The 13,298-nt window shown below is 65.2% G+C and overlaps 1 protein-coding gene across 1 annotated transcript; it reads left to right on the forward strand.

Annotated features, from left to right (window-relative positions):
* Positions 1-439: 439 nt before the first annotated feature.
* On the forward strand, positions 440-11,854 carry KIAA1755 (the record flags this gene model as incomplete). The annotated part of the gene is made up of 14 exons (XM_082325710.1): positions 440-466; positions 1,024-1,398; positions 1,894-3,193; positions 3,303-3,467; positions 4,160-4,283; positions 4,707-4,800; positions 5,914-6,000; positions 6,627-6,743; positions 7,115-7,213; positions 7,418-7,566; positions 8,623-8,761; positions 9,048-9,170; positions 9,897-10,088; positions 10,171-11,854. 14 exons carry the CDS (start codon positions 440-442, stop codon positions 11,140-11,142), a joined length of 3,963 nt encoding a protein of 1,320 aa, XP_082181836.1. The 3' UTR covers positions 11,143-11,854.
* Between the last annotated feature and the right edge of the window lie 1,444 nt (positions 11,855-13,298).

The raw sequence follows: 13,298 nt of genomic DNA on the forward strand, positions 1-13,298 counted from the left end.
ACCTGGCTGCTGCCCCGGCTGCGGGAGGATGCTCAGCCCTGCGGCAGCTCCCGCCGGCTGCCTGCGGCGCTGGGGTCCCTCCGCCAACAAATCTGGAGCCCAGCCCCGGGTGATGGGCCCGGCTTCGCCGAGGGGCTCCTCGTACCCGGCGGCTGGCAGAGGTAGCACACACCACACTGCAGGAGGAGGAGGAGAGCCGTCCTGCTGCAGAGCGGCAGATCCCCGGCCGGCCAGGGTGAGCCTGACCCTGCACCACGCAGAAACCTGCGTCTCTCCCGCAGCAGCACCGTTTCCAGCAGAAAAGGTGCTGTTTGCCCACCCGCCCCCCAGGCACCGGCCCCAGCCTGATTTGTTCTGAGCCTCTCCTGCAGAAATACCCCCGAAGCAGTTGGAGAAGCCTCTCTCTGTCCCACTCGCCGACGGGCTCCTTTTGGCAGCCATGTCTGCAGTCACCCCCGCGCTGCCTGTAATGCAGCTGGGACGTAACGGGCGCCGTCTGATGGCTTCCCTCTGTGCACCCTCTGCGCCAGCCGGCTCTGCGCAGCCGACGTCTCCTGCAAAGCTGGGAGGGCAAACTCAGAACTGCCAGTTTACGTGTGGCACGAAACCAGCACCCTCATCCCGGTCTGGAAGCGGTGCAGGGGAGGGGGCTGTAACCCAGCAGAGCACTTCCCAGAAAACACTTAGAGAACTAATTTTGAGTTTGGCAAATTCAGCGATGAGTCTGAACCGAAACACCCTATCCATCTTCAGATGTTTGTCCTTCCTTCCATCCGCTGCATTCCTACTGAGCCCGGCACATCCCCACGCTCTGTGTCTGGCTCAGCTTAACCCCTTGGCTGCTGCAGCTCCTCCGCCCCCGCACGGCCAGTGTTCCCAAGCGGGGCGGCAGGCTGTGCTCAGGGCTCATCTCAGGCTCCTTAAACCACAGCCCAATGCTGGGAACCAGACCCGGCCGTGCTCCTGCGCCCCGGCCGCGCGGTGCTCCGTGTGCTCTACACCCAGTTCCTCCCCAGTTTCTAGCCCAGGAAGGTTTGGAGCCCCCTGAGCTCGGCGGCGTTGCCAGTGTGGTTGTACCAGGGACCCGGCAGAGGCGCGGTGCAGCGGTGCAGTGCGGGATGGTGGGCACGGGCTCCGTGGGGAGTGACGGCGTCCCGTTGCGGGGCCGCTCTCCCCACCGGTGATGCTTTCCTTCCACAGGACGCCAGGTCACTGGACGCGGCGGTGCAGAGTGCCCTCCAGGCCCTCTACCCCCCCTTCGAAGCCACGGCCCCCACGGTCCTGGGCCAGGTGTTTCGGCTGCTGGAGACCAGCTACCGGGGAGATGGGCTCTGCTGCCTGCTCCAGTTCCTCATCCCGGCCAAGCGCCTCTTCGAGCACGTGCGGCAGGCAGCCTGCGTAAGCCCACACGACCCCGCGCCGCGGTGCCCTGTGCCCTGCTCCCGGCCATGGGGGGGTCTTATAGCATGAGACCCTGCACGGCTGTGCCCTGCGCCAGGCTGCAGGCTCCCTCTCTGCATGTCCCCCTCTCTGTCCCCGTCCCCTCCCCGCAGAGGGGACCGTGGTGTGCCCAGCTCCCCGGGACGGCTCCAGCACAGAGCCTGGCACACACGGTCCCCACGATAAGGGCAGGAGGGCTCCCGGGTCACTTTGTCTCGCCCCTGGAGAGGCACGTGGGGAGCACTCAGCACCCCAGGAATAGCCATGGGCTTGGGGTGGGCTTGCAGGACCCTGCTGTGGCTCGGCTCAGGGACATCCCACTGGGTTGCCAGGCTCTTCAGTCCCCGTTGTAGGAAGCACAGAGCCAGGCAGCGAGAGCGCGTGGGGCCGGCCAGGAGGGTTCGGAGCTGGCGGGGGCTCTTGCTCATGCGCTGTGTTGTTCTTCCCTCCCAGGCTCCCTACTTTAACTGCATCTTTCTCCATGAAGGCTGGCCCTTGTGTCTTCACGAGAAAGTGGTCGTCCACCTCGCGCCACTCAACCCCCTCCTGCTGCGCCCCGGGGACTTCTACCTGCAAGCGGAGCCCTGCGAGGAGCACTCGGCACGCATCACCGTCAAGCACCTCTCCCATGACCTGCGCACGGTGGAGGAGACACCCGTCCCCGAGGCCGCCTACGCGCTGCTCTTCACCAACGAGTGGCTGGAGGAGATCAACGGTGACCGGGCCAGAGCCCCCCTGCACACCTGCCTGGTGGCCACCGAGAACGGCGTCGCCCCGCTGCCGTGGAGCAAGATCGCCACGCCGGAGTTCATCGACAAGCCCAAGGCTGGAGCCGATGGCGCGCCCACGGGGGCCCGGCACGGCCCCGCTCCTGAACCAGCAGCCGAGCCGGCAGCACCCAGCACACCCACGCCCCGTGGCACGGCGGATGCCCCGGTGCCCTACGGCAATGTCGCGGGCACTGTCCCCGGCTGCAAGGTCACCTCTCGGAAGTCGAGCCAGGGAAGATACCCAGGACTGATCAAGGTGGACCAGGCTGGGCTGCAGAAGAAGCCGGCCACGCTGGCTGTGCCCAGCCTCTGCGAGATCATCAGCCAGAACCTGGAGGGGGAGTACGTGGACCTGCTGGAGCTCTCCCAGGAGCAGCTGGACCTCCTGGCCAGGTCCCTGCCGCCCGCCTGCCCGGCAGGGCCAACAGGGGCCAGGGCCGAGGCAATGCTGCCCTGGGTGAACGAGGACGCGGGGGCAGACGCCTGGCCCTGCGGGGGGGCACCCAGCTCGGAGCAGGGTCCCTGCACCCCGTGCCTGGGGAGGAAGCTGAACCAGGAGCCAGAGCTACACGGCCCGCGGTGCCGCCACCGCGACTCCTACCTGGCCGCGCTGCAGAACCCAGTGAGCTTCGGCCCCGGGCTGATGGCAGCCATCCTGGAGGAGCCGGATGGCCCCAGCCCTGAGCTGTCCCCCGCCACTCCCCGTGAGACCCCCACGCAGCACAGGAGGGGGGCTGGCAGCCCCACACTTCTCACCCGCCGTCTCCGCCGAGCGAGTCCAGGGGTGCAGGCGGAGGCACTGGCGCGGCAGGGCAGCCCCCGGCTCCCCCCTGGCTCCAGCCACAAATTCTCCTTCCTGAAGGGCCCGCGGCTCGGGGCGGCCCCTGGGGACGAAAGAACCACCAGCCAGCACGAAGGGGCCTGGAAGAAGATGTCTGCCATCTACTCGCCCAGGATGGGTAGAGCCAAGCCAGCTGGGAAAGGTACCATCCGAGCAGGGCTGCGGCACCTGCCCAGGCTCTGCGGGTGCTTTTGCATTTCTCCACCTCGTTGTGCATCACCAGCTCCTCTCTCCTCTGTCCCCACGGGCAGGTATGGATCCGTCAGCCGCTGTCCCCGCGGAGGAACGGTCCCTGGAAACCACCGGTTGCAAGAACAGTCCCTCCGTGCCCGGCACCAGCACCCCTGGCCGGGAGCCGCCGGCCTGGCAGGACCTGCACGCCGGGCTGCTGCGCTCGGGCATCGTGTGCCTGCCAGGTATCGCTGGCACCACGAGACCCTCGGGGGGATGTCGGGAGAGGCCTCCAGAGGGAAAACGCCGGGCTGCTGGAGAGGGTTTTCTGGAGGAAGGTTTCAGGGCTTTGCTGGAGGCCAGAAAGCCCCCAAGTGGAAAATTTCCTTTCAGCTGGGCGAAAATATTAAAAACATAAAATCAAGCAGTCTGCTCTGAGCAGCTGCCCCGGCTCCCAGCTGCACCGAGCCCTCCCACACCATTCCTCACCAATGAAGCCGTTCAGCATTTAGCTGCCAAACACTAAACATTTGGCTTCTTCCTTTTCCCAAGAGCTGAAAAACAGTGACAAAAACCCCATCTTTTTTTCAGGAAAAACGTCCCCAGCAGCTCTGCCCTAGCATTTCCAGGGCCAGCGTTTGTGCTGAGACCCCTTACGGGCTGGCGCTGCCCCTCCGGAGGGGCTGGGGGAGACTGCGCCGGGGTGGCACCGGGGCAGCCGCTGCGCTGCCACAGCTGCACAGTATTGACCCGGGCTGAGCCCCCCGCGCTGAGCCCCCCGTGCTGAGCCCGCTCCCGCACCCCTCGGCAGCTGTTCCGGCTTGGCGAGCAGCAGCGAGGCCGACGGGAGCCCCAGCCCCTCCACGGGGTTGCTCGGGGCTGGAGTTGGCAGCCGGCGGGTGGCTGCTGGAGGGGTCACTCGCCCCTTTCCCCGCAGGGAGCTCGGACAGGCTGGGCAGGGCCCTCCTCCAGGTGACCACCAGCGGCAGCGCCTGGGGGGCCACGTGGTGCTCGGCCACCGAGCTGGCGAGGCTCGTCCTCTACCTCTGCTCCCTCCCCAGGTAAGGGCCTGGAGGACCTGTCAGGGACCCCCCGGGCCGCTTCCCAGCTGGGGGGTCCCGGGCAGCCCCCGGGCCAAGCCAGGGTGGACGCCCAGCACCCCACACGTGCTGCTTTGGGCACACCCTGCGCGGCCCCCACCGTGTCCACTGTCCCACCTGCAGCCAGCCCTGAGGACCCCGTGCCGTGCCTCTGCTGAAGGCCTGCGTTACTGGGGGTCCGGCGCTTCCCTCGGCTGGGGCGTCCCATGGGGATGAGGCCATTGCCCACAGCTGGCGGCCCCTGCCTGCCCTCGCCCTGCTGCCCGGGGGTGCAGAGCTGTGGGAGGGGGCTTCAAGCGGGTCCTGCCAGAGGGGAGGGACCCCCACTTCACATGCCGCTTCTAACCAGTGCGATCTGCCTCCTGCTTTATTTCCCCTTGCTAGGCGAGAAGCGAAGGACGGCGGGCTCACCGTTGTGGTGGATGCCAGGAAGCAGCCGCCTGCTCCTGTCCTGTTCTCGGCCCTCCGCTCTGTCCAGGTACGCTGGGCTCCGCGTGCCTGAGCCACGGACGTGCTGGGGGGTCCCGGCCCGGCAGCGAGCGCTGCCGCCCTCCAAGGGTCCCCCAGAGCCTCCCCTGCGCCCGCTGCGCGGTCTGATCCCCTGGCTGGCGGCAGCCTCTCTGGCAGCCCCCGGCGCTGCCATGCCTGAGGCCGTGGTTTTTATCTTGCTCGCAGATTTTACCCGTAAGCATCGCGGTGCGGATTTACCGAGGCAGCTCTTGGCTGCCTGTGGCTGCATCGCAATGCATTGATCTAGAAACCCCACGTCTCTCTTGCCTCTTCCTCCCCAGCGGCCAGTCCTGGCTCCTGACTCCCTGTAGGTCTTGTCGTGCTTAAACAACTGCCACTTTGTTCCCCGAAGCTGCTGATAAAGCTCTAATTTCTGAGCACGTCTGCAGCGGTGCAGATCATCCCCCAACAGGGCACAGAGACCGCTTCCCCCAGCCCCCCGAACCGAGCTCACGCCTGGGGCTTGCATCTCCCCGGCTCCTCGAACACCAGCCGCGAGGCACCGGCAGCTTGGGACTGAGGGTCTCTTCCCAGCCCCGCAGGATCTGGCCTCGGCCTCGGCTCCACTGTCACCCGGCACCACGGCGAGCCCCAAGCCCCTAAAGGATCCCGCTGGCTGAGCTCACCTCCGCAGCGATGGTCGATTCATCCTGGCAGGGTTTCCGTGCCGGTGCCGAGGCAGTGCCGCGGGAGTGCCCTGTGCTGTCCCGGGGGCCGCAGGGTCCTCTGCGCCACAGTGCCCTGTGCCTCTGCTGCTCAGGGCTTGCTTGCAGCCTGTCCGATAAATCCTGTGCCGACCCCAACGCTTCCTGCGCGGAGAAGCATAGCTGGTGCGAGCAAAGGGGTTTGCTCATGAGGCTCTGTCCACGGGGCCATTCTGCCGGGAGCTGGTGGATGGGGACGGGGTCACGGCCTGAGCGACCCGTTTCCATTTCCCACGCCAGCGAGCTCGGGAGCCTTTTCCTTTGTAACGAGCTCACCGGCCTCAGCTGACTTGGGCAACGAAGCCCCGGCATCACCGTGGGTAACCCGGGGGCTGCACCGTGGGTTTGCCGTGGTGACTCTTCCCTGCCTCTCACAGAGTGTCTCACCGGGCTGCATCCACACCGTGCTGCTGCTGGCCGAGAAGGAGCTGGTCGCCCCCCGTGAGAGGCTGCCCGGGGTGCAGGTGAGCCTGTCCCTGTCCCTCCTCGTGTCCCCGCATCGTCTCCTGTGGGAAGAGCAGAGCCAAGGTGAAGGGAGCCTCCTGCCTCGGGGACCCTCCATCCCTTTGCTTGGAGACCCCAGTTCCCCTACCTGGGGACCCCGAGCAGAGCAGCACCCCGCTGGGAGAGGTCCCCCCGCGCTGGGGGCAGGGTGGGCCGGGCGAAGGGTGCCCAAGGGCAGCCAAGCGCTTTCCCAATTACCTCCAGTGGCCAGACACAGGCAGTGGGATAATAAATCTAAACTTGAAAGGGTTTATTGTTCTTTTGCTGCTGCTCAGTTTAATTACTATAACGTGAAATATTAATGAGCTCAATCACCTAGCTTGGCTGTCATGGCAGATTATTGCAGTCCCGGCGATCTCCTGTGCATTCAAACACCGCGGAGCTGCCGGGAGCTGCTCCGAGCGGAGCTGCCACGTGGCGCGCTCAGCCCTGCTGGCACGCAGGGCTCCCAGGGCCGCGCGCCGCACGGTTCACAGGGCAGGGTGCTTAGGGGAGGAGGGGGTTCTGCCCCCTGCTTCACCCGGGGCTGTTTCTGGGGAGGGACCTGGCACGGTCCCGCAGCGCTCACGAGCCCTGTGCCCCGCAGGTGGAGACCCTGGCATCGCTGAAGGCTCTGGGCCGCTACGTCGACAGCTCCCAGCTGACACAGGAGCTGGACGGCACCTTCCCCTACTGCCACGGCGAGTGGGTTCAATTCTTCCAGGTGTCTGTTATCACGCCATTAGCCATCGCCTCACCTCCCCGCGGTGCCCCTCCGTCCCTACCGCGGCTTCCGTGTCTCACAGACATCCCTGGAAAAGCGACAGGAAAGCCCAGGAGAGGGGAAGGGAAAGGGGAGCTCTGAGCGCAGGAGGGCAACCCCCCTCCTGCCTGCTTCTGACTGCTCCTGCCTGTAGCTGCCCGTCCACCTCCACACTCCCTTCCTCCTCAGCTTTAACCCGGTGCCCTGCGGTATTCCTGCTCTGGCCTGGCACTGCTCCTCCTCCTCCTCTTCCTCACGGGCAGGTTGCCCCCCCACCCCGCTGCTTGCCCAGCCGCCCGGCCCCACTGACCCACTGTGTGTCCCACCCGCAGAAACTGCATCCCTTCACGGCCGGCCTCAGGCAGGCATCAGAGGTGCTGCAGAGCTGCATCCAGGAGCTGCAGAGCGCCGACGCACTGGCAGGGACACAGGTAACAGGCGGGTCCGCGGTCCAGCACACAGCGACATTTCACCCCGGTTCCCCAAAACTTGGTGCAACCGCTCCTGGCTGCAGGGCTGTCCCCATCCCCTTTGCTTGTCCCTCGGGGTGCAGCCCTGGGTGCCCGTCCTGCGCTGGCCCGGGAGCCGCCAGGCGAGGCCCCAGGTGAGACGCGTGTCTGACCCTCCTTCCGCAGGATGCGGCCGCGTGCATCGGGAGGCACCAGGAGCTGATGCGGAGGGTGCTGAGCGACCCGCAGCTGGTGTGCGTGCAGCGCGAGGGGGGGGCCGTGCTGGCCAGGCTGCGCAGGGAGGCCGCCCGCCTCAGCGCCTCGGCCGATGTCAGGTAGGAGGGGGCGGCTTTGCCAGGAGAGGGGTGCCAACGCTGGGGACCCCCAGCCTCCTTCGCTGGCCGACAGAGCCACCTCCCCAGGGACAGCCTGGTCCCCATGAGCACGAGCCGGAGCTGGCGCCACGCTCCCTCCTGCCCTGCAAACTCCCTCCGAGCGTGGAGCCCTTTGCAGGATTTCCCGTCATCCCGGCTGGGGAAGGTGCCCAGCTCCCTGGGAGGGTCCCCTGCCCCGGGACCAGGCTCTGGGGCTGCTCGGCGAGGCCTGCAGCGAGCCCTCCAGGCTGGTCTCAGGCAAAGCCACTAGATGGGGCCAGGCCCCGGCGATGCTGCATATGTCCGGCGATGCCGCACTCGTCCGGCGATGCTGCTGCACATGTCTGGAAATGCTGCACTTGTCTGGCGATACTGCACATCTGGCGATGCTGCGCTTGTCTGGTGATGCCATGCTCATCCAACGATGCCGCACATGTCTGGCGATGCTGCACATGTCCGGCGATGCTGCACATGTCTGGCGATGCTGCACTCATCCGGCAGTCCATGCATGCAGGCAGCGCTAATCCCACTGCTCCCTTCTGCTCCCTTCTCTTGGCTGGGCCAGGCCACACTGACAGCCAACGCTTTCCCATCCCGCGTTCCCTGACACCCATCTTGCTCCATGGGACGGGGAGGTGGGGGGGCACCTGCAGGGCCAGGGTGCTCTGCTGCAGCGTGCCTGGCGCGCAGGGCCTGGAGCCCGCTGTCCGGCGCACCCCGGGGAGCGCCCTCGTGTCCCAGGTGGGCTCTGAGGACGCATGGGGCGGGTGGGGAGGAGGTCTCTTGGTCGGCTCCTGACCCAGACACCTGCTGGGCTTTTGCCAGCCACACGTGCTGCGTCGTTGCCTGTCTGCTCCCTCGGCTCCTGGCTGCCCGCATGGCCACATGCCAGTGCCTGCTTCCAGGGAGCTGCCTCATCCAGAGGCTCCTGCCTGCTGGAGAGCTGCCTCGGCCGGCGTCTTCAGGGGGAGCCGGCAGCACCCGGCACTGACGGCCCCTCTCCTCCCCAACCACCAGGACCAGCATGGAGTCAGCCGAGCGGCTGTACAGCCAGCTGGAGGAAGAGCTTCATGACCTGGTGTCCCAGTCCAACAGCTGCCTGGAGCACCTGGAGTTCCTCCGAAAGGTCCGGGGGCTCGAGGCGGAGTTCGGCAAGGTGAGTTGGGCGCCCCTGGGGTCCTGCTCTGGGTGCGGCAAGTTGAAGTTGTCCACTGCGGTGTTCCCATGGGTGAGCATTCTGCCCACATTTCCTCGGCTTTTGATGATGAAGGAAGCCCAAAGAATAACAGGATTGCCTGAGCTTTGATTTTCATTACGGGGCGACTCTGCGTAGCCACGCCTGGGATGGGATGCCCCGGTCGGGGAAGGAAGGGGAGGTGCTGCGGAAGCGCTGCTGCCGGCGGCGGGTCCCGCCTGACCCTCGGTCCCGCTCTCTCTTGCAGCTGGGGTGCTGGCTGGACGGGGAGGCAGCGGCACGGCTGCGGGAGATGGGCGCCGAGGAGTGGAGCCCCAACAGCTTCCAGGGCTCCGCCGAGCAATTTAACGAGTTCCTCGTCCAGGCAACAGTATGTTTGGAGGGGGCTTTTCTGTAACATGCATCCCTAGGGTATTGCTGCCAGCAGCACTGTTAGGTGGCTCCGGCCCCTGCCTGGCGCACGGCAGAAACTGAAAATGCCAAATTAGAAACATTTGAACGTCATTTCAAAGTTTGATACAATCAGCCCAAATCCCGCAGGTTTGGAACGAGGCTTCTGGGCAAAACTGGGTGTCCCCAGGCTGGCTGGGTCAAGCTGCAGTTTTCAAGCCCAGCTTTGCCGGGCTCTTTGGGCAGCCCTGCTCTGGTGACAGGGATGGTCGCGCTGCTCCCTGGTGCACTTCAGGCTGGGGCTGCTGTTCCCAGCCCCTCCTGCGCTCCATCCTTCGCGGCCCCTTCCTCCCGCAGGGCCGGGCTGCAGAGCCTGGACGTCCATCAGACAACGAATTATGTGGTGATGAGGATTTGTTCCTCCCGTACCTCTACATCTGGAGGCCTTTTAGTTATGCGCACCGCAGGGAGGACGAAGCAAGGTGACTCCACTCAGGACAGGACAACGCATTTTGTGCCGAGCCAGGACAGAGCAGAGATTTTGAGAATCCCCATTCTCTTTGTTTCTTCTCACTTGCCCAGAAACATTTCCCATATAGCTTTGATAGCGATGCTGAGCGCTGACGTGCTGAGAGCCTCACCCTGCACGCACGTCCCAGCACCGTTCCCGGAGTGTGGAGCTTGTTCCTTCCTGCCGTCCCTGCAGGCTCAGTACCAGCATGGCCTGGCCCTGTGTCAGGAGGCGGCTGAGGTCCGAGACGCGGCTTTCCCCGAGGCAGACCCCTTCCAGGCGGCTGCAGCCCTTTTCCAGACGAAGCTGATGAGCTTCTACAGGCAGGTGGAGCGGCGGCAGGCTGAGCAGGAACTGCTGCGGGAGCTCGGCCAGTTCTCCGGCAAGGTGGGTGCATGGGCTCTCCTCCCGCAGGACCCGGTGTCGGCTGGGCAGCCGTGAAAGCAGCCGCTCTTGCCTTCTTCTCTAGGTCACGGGGCTGAGGCTGGACTGCAGGCAGTGCTCAGCCCGGGGGAGGCGCGGGGAGGGCCAGGCGCTGCAGTGCCTGCAGAGCTCCTTCCAGAAGCTCTCGGTGGAGTTTGCCCTGGAGAAGCTGCAGGAGATGAAGGCTCAGGTGTGCAGGATGCAGAGCAGCCGAGGGTTGGCAGCCTGGACCGAGGCACGGCACCGGTACCAGGAGACCCGGCAGATCCTGGAGGAGATGCTGGCAGAGCTGCAGGAGGCCTGGGGAGCACAAGCCGACGGGCAGGGAGACGCCTTCGGCTCCCCCGGCTCGGGGGCCGCAGCCCCTTGCAAGGAAGCCCCAGGCTGCAAAGCAGCTGCCAGCCCCGAGCCAGCCATGTCGGGGGGCCGGGGCACAGCGGAGCAGCCAGAGCCCAGCGCCCTGGGACCGGGACAGCCCCAAGGGTCAGGACAGCCCCGGGCCAGCAGCGTTCCTGGCCCTGCGCTGGGTGCGGAGCCGAGCTCCCCGCAGCCCCGCTGCCAGCAGGGGCCGGAGGGCGACTGTGCCTTTCACTGCCATGTCTCTGCTGATGCCTCCCTCCCAAAACCCAAGAGCGGAGCCTGCCTGGGAGCTGCAGGACACCTTGCCCAGGAGCGCAGCCAGCCCCTCCAGAGGCATCCCTTCACACTGCCTCCCCGGGCGCATTTTCCAGGTGCTGACCCGTTGTCTCCCACCACTGTGCCCCACGGGACTGTCTCAGCCCCCGGCACGCACGGTCCGCCTGCAGATAAGCAGGCAGAAGCCACCCAGTACTTCCAGGTTTCCAGCCAGAGCAGTTTCTCCTCTGAAGACTCAGACTCGCAGAACTCCACCGAAGAAGCCCCATCCGCGAGGCTGGCTTTTCTCCGGGACCTCCAGAGTCCCTCCGAAAAGCCCCCCCAGATTGTTTACCTGGAGAACCACCACACCGAGAGTCCAGCTAAAGCAAATGCCAAGTAAAACCAGTCCCTTCCAATTGGGGCTGTGTCTGACCAGTTGCGGAGGTCTCGATCACCGACTGGATGGGATGTCCTGTGCTCGGAGGTGGGATGCTGGGACCCGTTGCCCAGCCCTCAGTCCCAGAGTCCTTTAGTTCCCCATACTTAGCACTCAGCCCGCTGTGGAACGGCAGTAACCCTACGACCAGCCTCACAAAGTTCGTTAATAATTACTAGTGTGTAGCAATCCTTGCATAAAGTGCATTTATCCCTACAAGCGCCAGGTTTGCCTCAGGACAGCGGTGAGGGTTCCCTGCAGTCAGCAGCCGTGCTCGGAGCGTCCCATGGGAGCACAAGCCTGTGCTGAGGCGTTCCTGCCCGCCAGCCCCGCTGTGGTCCCCCCTCTGCCGGGCGATTTTACCGTCCCCTCCGCTGCTGCTGCAGCCCTGGCCGAGCGACAGCAATGGGCATTTTGTTCATGTGCACTCGTTAACATGGGACTAACGTTATTAATGTTAATAAACCCGAAGGGAAGCACCCAGCGTGGTCCTTGTGGAGCAGAACGAAAAGCCATGTCCTGCTGAGAGCTGGGTGCTGTGCTGCTCGCCCGGGCTCCCCGCCGCTGCCCCAGCCCGGCACCAACGGGCAGCCGGTGCTGCCGCAGGAGCCTCCCGTGCCACCGGCGCAGGCTGTGGCCACAGCCCAGCTCTCCTGCCCACCGCCAGCATCTCGCTCCGGTAGGATGGTCCTGCTCAAACCGCTGCTGGCTGGTCCCTGTTGTGCCCTGCCCCACCGGCCCCCGCTGCCAGGCTGCAGAGATTTGCAGAATGAGTCCCTGTCCCATTTGTAAAGGTTAAATGCCTCCGTCTCTGGTTCTCACACCGTCCTACCCCCTCCCCGGCACATGGGCGAGGGTGGTGTCATCCTGCCCAGCCTCCCGCTCGCTGGGAACAGGCTGTCCCAAAGCCTCGGGATCCATCTGCGCTGGGCGCGACCTCACCGATTGCCGTCCGAAACAGCGCGGGGTCCCCGGGGATCCCATCCCCACAGGCGCGTCCCGCCGAGCCGCACCGCCTGTTTGAGCACCCGGGAGCGGGCGAAGCCCGGCGGGAGACGGGCTGTCCGGGGCAGGGCGCTGCGCCGCCCGCCACCCCAGGCGGCCGCATCATGAGCTCATCAAGAAACATCACAGAAAAAGCAATAGCTCATGTAGAGGCCGTTCCAGAAAAACACTCTCCTCCTCCCAGCCGCGGCGTGGTCGTGGCTCGCGGCCCCGCACGATGCTGCGCCTCAGCAAAGGGCGCTTGCCCATCCCAGCGTTTGTGAGCATCACTCCTACCCCCCTCAGCCTTGTTTTTGCCAAATCCCCAAGCCAAGCCCCGCTGAGCTCCTCGGGAGGCTGCAGTCCCGGCCGCCCCCCGCGGTGCCACGCTCCTCCTGCCCAGGTCATTAGCGGCAGTGTTAATGAACGCCAATCCCAGCCCGCTCCCCAGGCGCTACCCTGGGACCTCCTGCCCATCGCTTCTGCTCCCAGTCCTACCCATTGCCTGCTCTTAAGTTCTTTCAAACGCCACCTTCTCCAGCTCAAACACAAATTTCCCTAGTAGCACTTCTATCAGCGCCTCACTGAAATCCCGCTAGGCGAGGTCTATCCCGTTCCTTTTTTGCTTAAAAGTAATTATCATAGAGAGACGCTGGGGAAGGTCTGCACGATCCATCCTGGGTGCACCCAGCCGGCTTTGCTCCGTTCTCCCACTAACGCCACGTCCTGGATGTCACCGAGGTCACCCCCGCCAGGCCACTTTTCCTACCTCTTCATGTAACGGTATTTACCCGTGCGCAGCAGTCTGGCCCTGCACCGAGGCTAAAGGGCTTCAGAAATCCCCTTGCTGCAGAGATGATGTAGCACATAAATCCGGAGAAGAGCAGACGGACACACTTCCCCCTGCCCTGACATCCCTGCGAGCCACCCGGGGCTGGCTGTCCCCGCACCAGCCAGCTGAGCGTGCCCGCTCCCCAGCCCCGCACACACGGCTGGCAAAAGCCGTGCCCGCCTGGACTGTGCCCAGCTCCTTCCAAGAGCCAAAAATCTCTTCTACCTCCAAAAGCACTTAAAGCCCAGCCTGACAGTTCCCTCGCTCCATTTTCTGCTCTACCGACAGATGATTTGTTTTATCA

This window comes from Platalea leucorodia, assembly GCF_965183815.1.
Source record: "Platalea leucorodia genome assembly, chromosome: 13".
Taxonomy (NCBI): domain Eukaryota; kingdom Metazoa; phylum Chordata; class Aves; order Pelecaniformes; family Threskiornithidae; genus Platalea; species Platalea leucorodia.